The sequence below is a fragment of the Nipponia nippon genome, unplaced genomic scaffold (assembly GCF_047370975.1).
Source record: "Nipponia nippon isolate SJK-2023a ecotype South Korea unplaced genomic scaffold, ASM4737097v1 scaffold_10, whole genome shotgun sequence".
NCBI classification, from domain to species: Eukaryota; Metazoa; Chordata; class Aves; order Pelecaniformes; family Threskiornithidae; genus Nipponia; species Nipponia nippon.
This window is the reverse complement of record NW_028262291.1, coordinates 20731763-20747417: the sequence shown is the minus strand read 5'-3', so window position 1 is coordinate 20747417 and position 15655 is coordinate 20731763. Positions and strand designations below refer to the sequence as shown.

The 15655-nt window shown below is 42.8% G+C and overlaps 1 protein-coding gene across 2 annotated transcripts in view; it reads left to right on the top strand.

The window, feature by feature from the left end:
* The first annotated feature begins 11275 nt into the window (after positions 1-11275).
* LRRC56 (leucine rich repeat containing 56) overlaps positions 11276-15655 on the top strand; it is a 68702-nt gene continuing 64322 nt past the window's right edge. For both annotated transcript variants that reach the window (XM_087746759.1, XM_087746758.1), the window contains exons 1-2: positions 11276-11353; positions 12671-12822. In XM_087746759.1, the coding sequence (XP_087602885.1) occupies positions 12778-12822 (45 nt within the window). In that variant the 5' untranslated portion in view covers positions 11276-11353; positions 12671-12777. The remainder of the gene's footprint in view (positions 11354-12670; positions 12823-15655) is intronic.

Genomic DNA, 15655 nt, shown 5'->3' with positions numbered 1-15655 from the left:
CTGATTTGCAAAAAAGGCAAGTGGTGAGTTTTTATTAATGGGGATGGTTCAGGCTTCAGTTTAATCACTGCAGTTGTTGGCAATCGATGATCAAAATTCAGAGGGCTTAAAGCACTTGCTAAAGTTAAAAGCAGTGCAACTAGAGAAGACTCAATAGGCATATTGCAGGGGAGGTCAAAGAATGGGATAAATGGGGATCACTATGCTGACATGTAATTTATGACCTGTTTGCAGAAAGAAATGAATTTATCACATGGATGTTATTACCACATATAAGGAATGTGGTCCGTCGATGAAAAACTCTTCAGTTTTGGTTCATGTATTGCACCCTTTGCTCACAGTATCACACTTACAACCATACCCTATCTATAGTAGCATGCAGAGTATATTTACAGAAATGAAGGATTTGCATTAAAAATCTGAGGAAATAGATCAGCTGACAGACAGATCCCTCATTTTCTTGGCTTCTCTTGCCTCCAGCACCCACACAGTATCCATCAAATTGTCTCGAGTCAAACCCTCACAGGCTGCATTTGAAGCTTGGGCAAGAAGCCAGGCAGGCTTAGAGAGCAGAGATCTTTCTGTCCGCACACACTTCCCACTGTCTGTATGCTGCAGTCTGGAGCAGGGGAGCTCAACTTTAGGCTCAACAGAAAATACCTCCTTACTCCCTCTGCATCGCTGCAGGAAAGGGATTTGATCTGAAGCCTGCTGATGCTTATATTAATGATCCCATTGTTGACACAAAAATTGCACCTTGTTCTGAGATGTCATTCAGCTGGTTTTGGTACAGCGGCGAGCAGCACGCCCCATCCCGAGCCCACGGTTCCTCAGGGCTGTCCCAGACCCTTGAGCAGCTCCATCTGTAGATGGGTTGATACCTGTAGGTAGTCTACATGGTAAAAGAAGCTGTAATGCCAGGTGCAGTGACTATGCAAGCACATCTGCCCTCTGACTGGCATGCTTTTTTCCAGAAGCATATTGTAGCTGTTGATTTCATGAGCTGTACTGCATTATGACGGCACCTATCAAAGGGCCAAGCTGAGGTCTGCGTGTTTGCACTGAGTCACCTGCCCATCTCCATGTGGTTGAGGTATTTTAAAATGTCAAGCTTAAGCAGACATTATGCTGCAGCAGGGAAGTTATATAAAGTTCCTGCATAAACAGTGTTACGAATTTGCTGTATGAAAGGTACTCAGAAGTTGCGATGTCCAAGTTGGAGACGTTTCCCACTCTAAGATCTTTCCTTACCTGTGGCATTTCAGGGACTATAGTTGAAATATTCCTCAGATTAATTCCTGCTTTTTATTTATTTTCTCTCCTTTGTCTCTGCATCCAGACAGAGCTTTGTCATTAGCCCTAGTCCCTGGCTATCTTGATCAGCTATCCAAACCTCCAAGCACCAAATCCCTTCTGCTCTCTGGTCTTGCCCATTGCATTGATGGGGAGTGCACCTCCAGAACAAGCAAGCCCTGGTTCCCATGTATCTGGGACTTGGCCATGCACCATGCCACACAGCAGGAAAGCTTCAAGACTTATCAGCAGGGTAGGGTGGTCCCAGGGACCTCTGTTTTTCAGCAGTTAAGATGTTTGCCTAACATCTTGGTTGAAAAATGGGCACATCAGGAAGTTGCTTGCACGTACTAGGATGCTCCCTGAACACATTTCCTAGATAGCTGCTGAATAAATGATGAAGAAGCAATGCAAGCGTGTGATCACAAACAAGGTGTGTGATGTGGTATGGGATCTGTCTTTGCTGGCATGTTGACTCTGTGCCAAACAGGGTTTTGCACTCCATGTTTTAAGATCCTGTACTCATTGCATGCAACAGGCAACAGTTTCAGTGAACTCTTGCTGCATCCAGGCATGCTGCTGGAACAAGGATTTGATTTTAATGATCACTGACCCGGAGTTATCACAGCAGTTGTCAGTCAACACAACAACATTTTATAAATATGGTCTTTGTGGAGGTAGTAGTTTTGGAAAGCCCAATAGCTTAATGTTAGTTTGGCACCTCTTTGTAGGCTAGATGGTGGATGTGATCTGAAATCACTTCCTTTAACTTCAGTAGGTTTGGGATCACACCCATGGTTTGGTTATTTATTTATTTATTTCCCCCCAGTCTTTATATTTCACTCTCCAGGTTACCAAGGGCTGGACGTGTTGTGAGGCAAGTATCTCAAAGGAGAAAGAAGTATCTTGTGCAAACACGTAGGCATACATCCAGCTGCTCAGTTGTCTAGAAAAGAAAATTGTGAACTGTACCTGGAAAATCTGCCTACCACAAACCAGGAGCTAGCCAGTAAACACTGAATACATAGTTGAGTGCTGCATATTTGTGTTTCGACTGACTTTTAAGGAGAATGAGAAGGAAATGTATTTTTAACACTAGTTTAACTTGTACCCTGATCTGCTACTGCAGGGAGTAATCAACTGATAACTTACTTAGAAATTATCCAGCTGCCAGTGTTTGATACACAAGATTACTGCAAATAGTCTGTTAATGAATGTCCCTGTGTTAGCACATCCACAGCATGGCATAGGGAGTGACCAGTGTAGGAGAGGAGAGGGGAGGCTTGTGTGCACTCCAGGGTTGCACACAGGTTCTGACAGTGGTGATATGTTGGGAGTTGTTGGGGGGACACACATTTCACCACGCTGCTTGGTAGTATTTTAGACATATCTGTCTACATTGGCCTCCATTCCAAAATAGCAAGAGCCAAACACTGCACAGAGTTGTGTTAGTGTAATGCTAATGCAATGCATGAACTTCTGCTCATCTCGTTATGGCAATACTTTTAAATGAATCAAGTCTCCACATCCCATCATATTAGAAAAGGCCAGGTTCAAATCCAGCACTGGTTTTGCCCCCTTTATGTTTTCCAAAAGTTCAGATCCAAATTGAAACAGAGATTGTCAAAGGTCCATCTCCATTGCTAGTAATGGTGGGCAAGTCTGGAAATGCAAGGTCTTTGCTCAGACCGTAGGAAGTGAATGGAGATGAGTCACGGTACTATAGGAGCATCATGACTCCTACAGATAACAGTAGTTTGTGGTCACGAGAGGATTCCCATTCTGTATTTCTGTCTTCTGCTGAAGGGATTTGCTCAGCCAAATGCACACTACTCAGCTCAGGCACTAAGAGTTTCTATTAAATCATTATAAGGGTTTACCCCAGGGTCTCTTCTAAGGTGCTTCAAGAAAAGAGGATACTGGAACGGAGTGCTTAGCCAGAAGCACAAGCATGCAATGATAAAGTGCAGGTTTTCATGGCCAAACAGCTGGCCTACAAGCACAGCTGGAGTCCCTTGTAGCAGACAACATGCCATGTTCACTGCCACGCGCTGTCACCGGCCAGTGGGGCCTTGAAAACAAATTGTCAAGCAAGGCGTTTGAGGTAGGTGTGAGATTTGTGTGGACTGGGATGTGATGTATGGTTTTCAATACTCTGAAATACTACCTGAGAATCTGTCCTGGTCTCACCCAGCATGCTGAGTTAGGTAACAGAGCTGAATTTTACTGAAACTTTTAGACAGTGCATAAAAAGTACAGAAGCATACCAATAATCCATCTTCTCTCATCACTAATCTAATTTAGCTGCTGGAATAACAAAATACATAGTCATTTTTCTAAGCACGCATTATGTAAAATCAGAGCCAGGGCTGTAAGGAAAGTATTTGGAAATCAGGTCTCTCCTGTCGCTTTGAGGACAGGGAAACATCCTTCCCTCTCTCTGAGGACAGGATTCCTTCTAGTAGTCTAGAGGAAGCTATACATAATGACCCAAATACAGATGAATCCCAAGGCTTTCCAAAGAGGCTATCCATGGAAAAGGCAACCTGAGCCCCTTACATTCTAGGGAAAATCCCAGTACAGGATGGTGGTGTGTCGCATCACTTTTCTTTCCTGTGTAGTATTTGCTGGACTCAAATCCAGGCTGCGTGCAGCAGAAGCAGATGTGTAGGGTCAAGGGTTCCTTTGCCAGAGCAGATGATAGGACCATTTTTGCCTTTGCTCAGCTCATTCACTGATGCTGAGCCAGAAGCAAGCACAAATCACCTTGTAGACCATGGAGCTAAAATACCCCTGGGAGCACCAGGAATGGGCAAGGTACTTTAGGCAAAAGAAGCACTTTGGCTTTTTGCATGTTAGGACAGAGAGCCATGTCTTCTAGGCTATAGATGCTGGCCCTAGGATTGCATAGGTGTGCACGGGGTATACAGCGTTTGTTCCAGTCTGCAGAACTGCCTGATCCCTTATCTACCTTCTCACCTCCTCCCTCCACTACTGCAGACTCTGCCCCAGCCACCCTTATTTCCTCCCCCGTAGGACAGGGATTTGTGAAGGACTTTTGCCAGAGCTGTTGTCGATAGCATGGCTCACAGCAGTGCTGTTGCAGTGATGGCTGAAAACCTTCGTGTACATGAGTTGCATTCAGAGTAAGCTTAGAACTGTGCAAAGTGCATGCAAACTAGTGGTGTGATGGCATGCAAACTGGTCCTTTGCCCTGATTAATTTTTTTAAAAGCCCCAATTTCTCCACTGCTTCACACTGTACCTTGTCACTTACACTGATGGGAAGTGAATATAAATCAACATCTTTCTGATTTGGTAGCATTTTGTGGTGGCTTTGTATTGGCACGAAAAGCAAGTACACATTGCAAAGCTGCTGGTTCCCCTGCCTGAAGACAGCTAGGTGAATTTCACAGCTAACACCGGCTTGGCAAAACAGACCTAAAAGTGCAGTGAGGCCACAGGTTTCTTTACACTGCAAAGAACAAGTGATGCTCCTGAAAAACTATGGCGAAAGAGTCATTGACCTTGACTCCTTTCCAACATTAATTCATTTTTCTCTTAGTTCATTGACCATGGAATTCATCCCAGAAAACATGCAAGGACCACCAACAATGTGGACTAGATGTGAATTATAAATAGCATCAGCAAGAGGCATTAATCCCGCAGCCAACGCTATTCCTTTTATGATTTTCTTTTAAGCCTGCCATTTTTAAGCCCTCTCAGCAAGGCCTTCCCTTGCTGAGGATTTCTACCACACCAAGCACGGTGATGCCCCTAAACTGAATGAGACCCTTATAGCAGTATGACAGTTGTAACAACGCTGGGTTTTGTACCTACCAGTTCTTTAGTAAAAATGACCATCTGGCAGCTGTAGGGCAGCTTTAGACTTGTCCCATACAGTGAGACAGGGTGCCCTACCCTGGAAGAGCAGATGCATGCAGATAGCATCCTTGAGCTTTCCAAAACCAGGAAACAGTTTGACCCAAAAGAAACTGAGAAAGGTAGATGGCCTTGAAGAGAGGCACAAAACAATAATCCTTATTTTATACACAGGCATTTCAAGTTACCATTGATTCATCTTGAGTCAGGAATGATATAAACAAGGGAGTGCAAGCATGCTTTTCTGGCTCTCAATATTTTTTCAGCTAAGAAAGCTTTTGTTTCCTTTTTTCTGTAAAAATGGGAAGGAAGAGAGCTCTTACCTTTATTTATTTATTTATTTATTTATTCATTTATTTAGAACTCTTCATTAAAATTAAGGCAGAATTAGGAGATAAGCCCTTCTGGTATTAGGAAATCCTAATTTGAGCTCAGTGGCTCAAATATTAATACAGCGCCCTATTTCACCTTTGCTACCTCATGTCTTTCATCCTGATCAATCATCTCAACTGCACTGTAAAGCAACCCCTTCTGGGTAAAATCACTTTGTCGTGAACCAAAACCCACCTTTCTAAAGCAATAGCACAAAGGAAGGAAAGAGCCCTCTGGTGTGGCATCTGCACTGAGTATTGCTTGAAAATAAGTGCAATTCCACCGGACTTCTTCCCTCCCAGCAGAGCTGCATCTGATCAGGGCATGAGAAGGTGCCATTTTATGGTTTTATTGCCTTCTAGTACCCCCAAAATGTACCCCAAAACTCTACCAAGCCAAGGAGGGGGTTTGTTTTCCTTGAGCAAGCATGCAGCAGTGAGAGGAGACAGGCTCTGTCACTCAGGACCTAGCTCAGGATGTCTGGAGTGCGCACTCACCTTCAGACGCCATGCACGGTTTCTGTATGACTTTGGTGACATCAGTAGTTTGGTTTACTTGTTCACAGAAGCAAGGACGAAGAAAAACTATGATAGCCCATCTTTCAGTGTGAGTTAAAATACTCTATAAAAATTGTTAGCGAACATTTTTCTAGATGTAGTTCAGCTTGAAAAGATACAGCTTTGTAGAAAATGCCATATGTTGCCTGACGAAGCTTTCCTTTCAGATTGCAGTTTATGAATTCAGATATGCCTGTGAAAAGGAGCAAAAACAAATGCCTGGATTTAGTGAGTCAGAAAAGACGTTTTTTTAACTGGATCCTCTCATTGCCCTTTCTTTTCATGCCAGGTGCAGTGACAGCAAAATAAATTCAATTCACAGACTTCTGTCATCCTCCGGATCTTTGGATCAGTTCTTACTCCCTCCCAGCCTCATTCATCACTTCTGAGGATGAAGTCCTAAACACCTGCTGTGATCAAAACTGTTCTTACACCATCTTCTTAATGCAGTGACTTCAAGCACCTGAAATCACGAAGTTAATGCCATAGTCAAGACTTCAACCAAAGCTCTTTCTGCAGACCTGAGCTGATTTTTTTGAAAATGCCATGGTAGTTGCTAGTTCTTAACCGACAGAGGAATTAACAAAGGTAGTCAGTGTTCTGCTTATCATGCAATATAAGAAGATGGGAGAGTTTTCCAGGAGAGCAGCGTTCTGGATGGGGTGGCGGTACCATAGTATGAATTCCTCACTTTTAGTCTTGGGTTAGTTTTGGTTTTTGTCTTGTTGCATAGAATGGGGATGAATATTCTTGCTCTGTATTATCTACTTGCAATAATAAGCTTCTGGAGGCACATCTTTTACCATGCATGGTATTTATCTGGTAGCTTTAGCTGTATTGACACCTTTTTTGTGTAAAGATTAAGAATAATTGAAAATCAAACCCAAATGGGGCAAGCCTGAAGATCATCTAGGTGTGGACTTACAGCTAAAGTAATTCCTGTTCCTCTGCTTTCAATAGAGATGTATAACAGTGTGGTGGAGGTAGGATGGCTAATGAAAACTGCACAGAAATGGAAGTTTTCCAGGGGGAAGGCAAAATTTCAGGAGTTTAATACACTTTACTTGGAGGCTGAGTAATTTCTGTCTTGCTGTACTGAAAGAACATCTTAAACAAAATTGTCACATTTGGGATGATGCTACAGAAATAGAGGACTGCAAATGCATGCCAGTTCTGAAGAAGCTGAGAGCCAAGAAAGAGGAGATATAGGCTAACACACACCCGTCAGTCTGACCCCTAACAGTATGTAACATTTTAGAACAAATTTTGACTGCGAGCATAAGTAAAGACATGGAAAAATGTGGCAAGAGTTTACCAAAAGCGGATTATACCTACCTCTGGTAAGAGGACTAATCTTCTAGATGAAAAAAATACTACTAGTTTGGGACTTTAGGACTGTGTCCCAAAAGAAATTGGTAGTTCTGCTGGAAAAGGGATTCTCACAAGACAAAAAGGTGATTACAGGGCTGGCTAATGGGGAGAAGAGATCATGCTGCAAGGGGGACTATCAGGCTGAAAGACAGTTTGTAGTGGAGGTTCTTATGGACAATACTAATCTTAATTTCTGCTAGTGCGATTTGGAAAAGACAGAAGCATACTAATGACATTTGCTAATGATTAAAGGGTATCATCAGAGGAAAATGGGAAGAAGAGGATGGGGTAATAGGAATAGACTAAAATGTAATGGTACGCAGTGCAGGGTCACGTACTTACAAAACCTTCTACTACAGTGGGGACTTCCATTCCACTTGCCTTTGCAACCAGGGAGGACAAAGAAAGAGAGGAACCCCATCTTAATAGATTATGAGCGACCAATTTGATATGATCTTGATATACCAGACATTTACAGTACAGAAAGGAGAGTATTTATCCTACTGCACAAAACATCTCGAGTAAATTACAGCGTTCTGGTCGCCCATCTTCAAGAAAAAAAAGCTGGACAAGAAGAATGAGGATGATAAAAAGAATTGTGAGCTTGTCTTTAATGACAGGAGATTTTGAGCTTGGCTTGTATGACTTAGCAAAATAAATGTCGAGAGGAGATGACAGTGGGCCCTATAAATATATCAGGAATGCAAACGTCAGAGGGGAAGAGTTATTTTAAGCTGAAAAATAATTTGGCAAAAGAACAAGTAGGTATAACTTGGCAATAAATAATTTTAGCCTATAAATTAGGAGGTCTGTAATCTTCAGAAGGAGGCTTTGGACCAGTCTTTCAGAAGAAGGAGGAAGAGACTGACAGGTATCTAAATGACTCTGATGTGGTTACCTGCAATAGCAGAAAACTGGTTCCTCTGACCAGAAAACCCTTTTCTGCTCCTGTAGGTTGTAGTACAATGGAATTCCTAAATGTTAACAATGCAAGCGGCAACAGCAATTAGCTGTTAATCAATAACATTAATTAGTGACTGAGATGACTGGATGTTGCTTGTGACTGAATAAAACCAGGAGGACAGATTAATCTCTTCGTTGTAAGATAAGAACCCAAAGGAAAAGCATGTCCATCTAGGCTTGGTTTTCAGAGAAAGTTCCACCTGATTCCTGTTCATCTGGGTAGCACCAATATAATTAATCCAGACTAACCTGTTTTGTGGAGTTCCTGTGATGGTGAGATCAGAATCAGGTCCAACATCTCCAAATAGGTCCAGGGTATGCTAATTGTCAATATTAATATTTTAAAATTTTAAACATTTCTTGGCAAAACTGAAACATAACTTTTCTCTCCTGTAAAGCTTCACAAATGTACAACATGATTCCTGGATAGAGATCACATCAGCTCCACAGTTATTAATTTACAGGTTTCTCGCTGACCTTAGCTCAGCTCTGGGAATGGTGCCAGCACAATTACAGTAATTCTGAACACGGCAGACATAAAGCTCCTGTATTTACCCTGAAATTGTGCCAGATTTTTCTCTTGCTTAATGATGGAAAGATGCATTTCTTCTTTCATTGGTTTCAAATAGTTCAGGCTGGGTTGGCCATAACAAGATTATTTCCAGCAAAAGAAGGAAAAGAAGTAAACTACCATGCAGATGTGTGCATACACGATACGCTTACTCCATAACCTTCGGGAAGTACGTCCCAAGAAGAGATGTGGGGGGAAACTGAGTCAAGGTGACTTGAGCTAGTTACCTGGAAGATAAACAGCAGAGTTGGGAATAAAATTCAAGGGGCAGATGCTTGATTCAGTGAATTCACTGAATCACACTGCCTTCCTGGAGCACATCAAGGCCCATTGCCTTCCTTCCTGTGAAGATGGGCAGCTGGACTGCAATGACACCAGGTGGAGCTGAGTGCACTCATCACCTTGGAAAATCAGGCCCCTGGTGATTTTCTCTGACGTTAATTGACCATCAGACCCTGCAAGAGGGGAATCAACACATTTCCTGACCTATGGTCTAAGATAGTATTTTCCAAACCCCAGAGTAAATTTAATGTTGTTGCAGAGGAAATGCTGATGCAATCCACCAGCAGCTGCTGCTCTCCAACAGCCTCGCAAAGGTACCGTATATACTGGAGGTGTGAGGGGGTGAGTGCATGCAAGTAGGGTATTCAAAACCCCAGCTTCTTCTAAATGGCAGGCAGGACTCTGCATTTTTCCTCCAGACCTCCTACCTTCCTGCCCCCAAGAGAAACACTGCTAAGGGCTGCTCCCAGGAAAACACTGGGTACCATCCTGAAAGTAAGCCCCTGAAAAAGCAGGCTTTTCATGTGGGGCCATTGAGGGCGTGATCGCATTTTCCTAGGTGCCTCATTTATGAATCCTAAAGTGTGGAAATGTGGATTCCTCCTAAGTGTGAGTGAGAATGGTAAGAGCAATGTTCCGAATAAATATATCGTGATGAGTCTAAAAGATCAGGTAAAATGCGTGTGTTCGAACAGGCAAATTTAATTTATGGACAGATGAGTCTGGATGATTGAATTAACCTGGTTTAATGAATTACTGCCTCTCAGTGGAGCTGTGAAGACTGACTGCATTGAGCTTCAGTCCATTGCTTTTTTAAACAAATCATATTAAGGGAAAGCAAACACGTTTGGTTTAGAGAGTGGAAGGACTATTAACGTGGTCAGTTAAGATGGCTCTGCAGATGCACAGTAACTCGTTAAGGCACAGTAAGATAATCCCATACACCAGCCTGTCTTGGCCCTGGGTGCGCACTTGGCGCTGATGGCACTGTGATTCTCTGATGTCTCAGAAAATCCCCCTCAGGAATCAGTGAGCATTCTTTATTTGTATCAGGGTTGAATAGGGAAAAAGGAATATGATGATGCCATTGCAATCTCCAACCAGGAGATGGTGAATGGGGAAAGAATAGCACATTGCTGCTCATGGAGCTGCACTCTTGCACCAACAGAGATGTTTGATTATGTTACCAACAAAAGTTGAACCACATCTGTTGGATCCAGATCATGACAAACTTCATTCTGCCGTGTCTAATCTTTTGGCCATGCTGGTCTGGAAATTTAGTCTTTTAATCTGTTTGCTTCTTTTTTTTTTTTTTTTTTAAATGCAAAATGATTTGGTGAAACCAGAGCCTTGTTATGCATCAGAAATTGTGGGTTTTGGTCCACAACACAGCCACTTGAGCTAATAGAGCAATTGCCTGAGGAAAGCTGTTCCCTGTATACGAGCTAACTGCAGGTGTGGGCAATCACCTTCATGCATCACGCTCTTATTAGTTATCCATCAGCCCGCAAAGAAGGGTTCAGATGCTGTTGGGAACAGAGGTGCCCCCAACCCTCCTCCTACCGGCACCCCGACTCCTTCAGCTGTGTGGTCACCTGCCACCCAAATCCCACGCAGGCTCCTGCTGCATTTCCCATCCCGTTCCTGTCCTTAATGCCGTGCCCACCTATGCTCTCCCCACTTCGCTCCTGCTGTTGACATTTCCACTCTTCCCCCTGCAAGCATCCCCCTCTGCTCTTCCCAGCCGGGAGCCCTTCCTGCCTCGGAAGGATCCCCAAGCTCTATTCCTCCTCCTCGCCCAGGCAGAGGGGAGGCTGTGTCTCTTCTCGGTGTCCACAGTACCCTGCGGTAGGTCGCTGTCGCTGCTCAGGCTGCTATCGCGACGGCAGCTCGCAGGCGGGCCGGCTGGAGATGGGGAGGCCGGATGGGCGGGCGCGGGAAGGGGAGCGGGGCGGAGCCTCGGGGGCCGGGGGCGGAGCCTCGGGGGCCGGGGGCGGAGCCGGTTGCCGGGCGACGGGCAGGCTCCGCGCGGCCCAGCACCCCCGGGCCAGCCCGGCCTACAGGTAGGAGCCGGCCTCCCCCCGCCGCCGGCCTCCCCCCGCCGCCGGCAGTCAGGCCCGTGGGGAGGGGTCGTGCTTCTCGTCCGTGGGAGGGAGGAGGTAGTGGGGGTGGCAGCCTGGAGGTGGCTTTGTGTGCGTGGCGGGCATGGGAACTGGCGTAAGGGCTGATTTCCCCTTCGTCACCCAATATTTGCACACGTAAATATTTAAGGGCCTGTAAAAAAGGCCTTTGTGGCGACCACGTTGACTGGTGTGGTACACGTCTAATGCATACCAGGACTTGAAGACCTCAAGAGTGTGCCTTGCTGTAGCAAGACCTACCTGGAGGTGGAAGCACCTGGAGGTCTCTGTTTATGTTGGTGTTGATAATGAATCTGGTAGGCTTAACAGTGTGTTTAAATTTTATGCTTTGGTGGAGCTCTGAGGAGAAAAACGCTGATGAATAAATAGTCCTGGGCACTTGCAAGTTGTAGAAGCATCCCTGGGTATTTCACATTGAGAGAACATGGCTCCTCCGTAGCGTCTCCTCAGCTTCTCTTGAATGACTGAAGAGATTCGCCAGTGCCGGGTTTATAGACTTTAAGCTTTGTTCAGCTTCTTGCAGAAACGGCTCAAGTATGGTCCCTCTCCTATTTATGGCCCCTTTGTGGTATGGAGAATGGTTTGGGGATGGACCTACTATCAGCAAGAGACTCATTATACTTGCCCATAGTTTTTAGCAGACAGTAATTAGTTGATTGGATGGATATCTTAAGCTCTCCCTTTGGCCTGTCTGTGAAGCCTGTGCTATCCTGGCTTTACACCCATCTTCTATAGTCATTGTTTCCTGATATAAATGTTCCTGCTCACCTATTATTTTCCATTCTGGCAGCTTTTACAAGGCAAAATTTTCTGATGAGTGATACAGTGAAAAAGTATTAAACGTTGACTTTAGCCTTTTACCCCGTGCTAGCCTGATGGCGATGTTTTCTCTAACACAGATTCAACTTACTCCTACAGCCTAGGAAATGACTGTTGAGTAAATAATTCTTCAGTAAATAACTTTTTTTGCAAATATTTAGATTCTTCTGTACCAAATCCTTCACCTTCTCATGATCTCCTTGGGAAAGTGTTTTCAGTTACACTTTCATTAAGCTCTTCTAGCTGTACCGCTTCATGTCCTGTTATGCTTTTAAGACCTATTGAGCATGAACTTCTGCTGCTACAGCCGAAAAGGTACTGTTTTATTATTAATTGTGGAATGCTCATAGTCTCTGGGTTTGTTTGTTTGTTTGTTTGTTTTTTCTCTTGAAGATTGTGTTCTTACTGTTGTTTTAACAGGATATGGAGCAATCAAACAAGAAATTGCCCTATGAGCATCTGTGTCATTCAAGATAAATGGAGATGAATGGCTGTGACTGGTAAATGAAAATCTCTGTAGGAGAGGGATGGGAAACGAAAGATGCAGAACAGTAGTGGCATTGGAAGAAAAGGTAAAATAATTTCAAATGTACAAAAGACTGAAAATGTTTCAGAACTTTTCTTTAAATTACTCTCCCATTTCATTTTATTTCTCTGCTTTGTGTTATTTTGTCTGATTTGAATTTGCCTGAAAGAACTTGGATTAAAAATGCGACATTCAGGCATCTCAGATCTCAGAGTTGCTGTCATTAACAGGTTTTGTTGGGGGGGGCGGGGGGGTGTTGTTTTTTCTTTTTTTCTGGCCTTTGTGTTCTCTCTTCTGGCTTTAACACTGAGAATTACTACATTCCTGTAGGTTTGACATCTGAAGAGATTGATATGTTGATACATCCACGTATGGGCAGTTCAGTTCGTTAGTTTAATTGTATGCTACTGTCAGCAGAAGAGAGAACAGGCTCTGCCCGTGGCCTGGGAGGCCATTGGCCTGTTCTTACAAAACTCGAGGGACCTGATCCTGTATAAAAGCAGGATTCAGATTCAATGTGAGACCAGATGTGAGTTTAACACTGGACTGGAGTGATATTACTATTTATGATGATGGTGATGCATGTGCTTATCTAAGCTCCTTAGGGGACATAGTCAAAGAAACTGCGTTTATTCTCTAAGTTTGAAGTAGTATAAAATTCAGTGCTGCAAAATAGTAACATTATGTAATATACCATAAATTTGGGATTGCTATATTTGTCACTAATGGGAATGGCTTAATATTTATTCGGGAGGAATTATGAGGAGGTTATTTTTTAAATCAGAAAATTCATGAGCTTTTCACAGAAATTAATTTGGGTACATCTGCATAATTTTAATTTACTAGTAAAATGGTTAGTGTTTTTATACCTTCTGTAGATTCATATATTGGCTCGAAAAACAGTTGGGAGCAAAACCTATTTTATACCAGTAGGGCCTCAGGTACTTGCTATAATATAAATCAGAAAACCAGATTTGCCATGGCAGATGTAATAAAGGCCAATGTGTCTGCATTAAAAGGAAAAGATTGTTGATCCTGGCCAGTTCAGAGGAGCATTATCTGATTTTTAAATAAAAAAAAAAAAAAATTCAGAAAGCATTCATTCCTTTGATTGTAGTGTCTTATATCAGGAAGCAGTATTTGAAGTATAGCATAACACTATCTGTTTATCTTACATTTTTTGCATCTTGAGTTTTAATTTAATTTTTTAGAGTTGAGTTCTAATACTACTTTGGTTTCTTTTTTTTTTTTTTAACGTTACTAGCGTAAGTAGAGCATAGGTATGTTTTTGTTTTATGTTAATAGAGTATCCACCCAAGTTCAAAGTGATGAACATAGGGGAAAGGAATATATATAGAATGAAGGGCTTTAAGTAAATTATTGCTACTTGCGAAAGAACATTAAGCTACTGTTGTAGTTCTCTGAAAATATCATCTTGTAGCTAGTGAAAAAGACAAACAGTGTTAAAACTTCTAAGAAGACGAATTGAAAACAGCGTAAATTCATGTCTCTGTGGCCATATCTTGAATCTTATGTGTGGTTCTGATCATCCTGGAGGGTAAGTGGCAGAACTGAAATTGTTTCCATGAAATACAACAAAGATGAGAAATGGAAAACAGACAAAATAAATGGGACTTTTCAGCTAGAACAGGAGATGAAAAAGGAGATGGTCTAAAAGAAAGCTATAAATTAATGAATGGTATGGACAGAGGGATGAATCCTCCATAATTCTACCTAACTGCTTTCACCTCATTTATAATTTTAGCCTCTGCAACAACCTATGCCAGTGTCTTCCACAATTTAAACAAATACAATGCAAAAATGCACTTTCTGCTTTTTAAAAACTGCTTCGTGATAAAATTCCTGTAGTTTCTCTAGTTGCTGGATGACTACTAGTCACGTCTTGACACATGACAAATAATTGCTTCCCTATGTATCTCCCTAGCTGTCGAACACAACGCACCTTTTGGCTTGGGAAGTTACTGAGCAGCTGATTGCCAGAAATTAAAACAGTATGTCAGAGGAAGGATTGCTTTGGACTACCTCTGCTTCTGATACTGTTTTTTAAGCATGTGTTTCTGACTACAGTAGCTAGCTGGGCATCTGCCTTGACCCAGCAGGACAGTTATAGTGCAACCTCATTAGTAGCCTAAATTGATTTTGCAAAGTCCTTTTCACTGGTAGTTTTCTGTCCTCACTAACATTTTGGGAGTGTTTGTTACTAAATAAGCTCCTGCGCCATCTTCCACTGTTTAGTATTTTCCTACAAGTTCAGCTAGAATTCATCTCTTTCTATACAATGTATCCCATGTGAGCAACACATTGGAAATCAGAAACATCCTAGCGTTGAAAATGACTCTTCAAATGGCTTTGTGGGCCATGGAATCTCTTGCTTCAATCAGCTTAGTTATCCAATAAAATGGACTGAAAATTGTTTGGGGACAATAGAGCACTTTGAAACTCAGAAATGCTATATACAATGCATTTTCATCCTGCACAGAAGTTTGGATTTCAAAGGGCTCATAAATGTGATGCAAGAGCAGGTGGAAAAAAAGTCTGGTTTTATTGTCTTAGCTGGAATCTGGAAATGCTTCTAAATGCTGGATACTAAAAATGCTTTGAAGACAAAAAACATAGAGTTTTTCTTCTCTGCAGCATTGGAGTGTCACTTAGTCCTGAGTCCATGGGTTAGAATAGCCTGTGAATGAGCAGCGCTGTTGTAAGCTTGATCTGAGACTGCGCTCACCTATTCAGGGAGACACTGCATCTTTTTGTGTCTCGGAAAACTGAGCTGCACTGCGATATTATTATCCTAATGAATGGAGAGAGCCTGCAAGATCTTTGGGCATGCGGGAGAAATTGGGGAAGGTGCTAGAGAG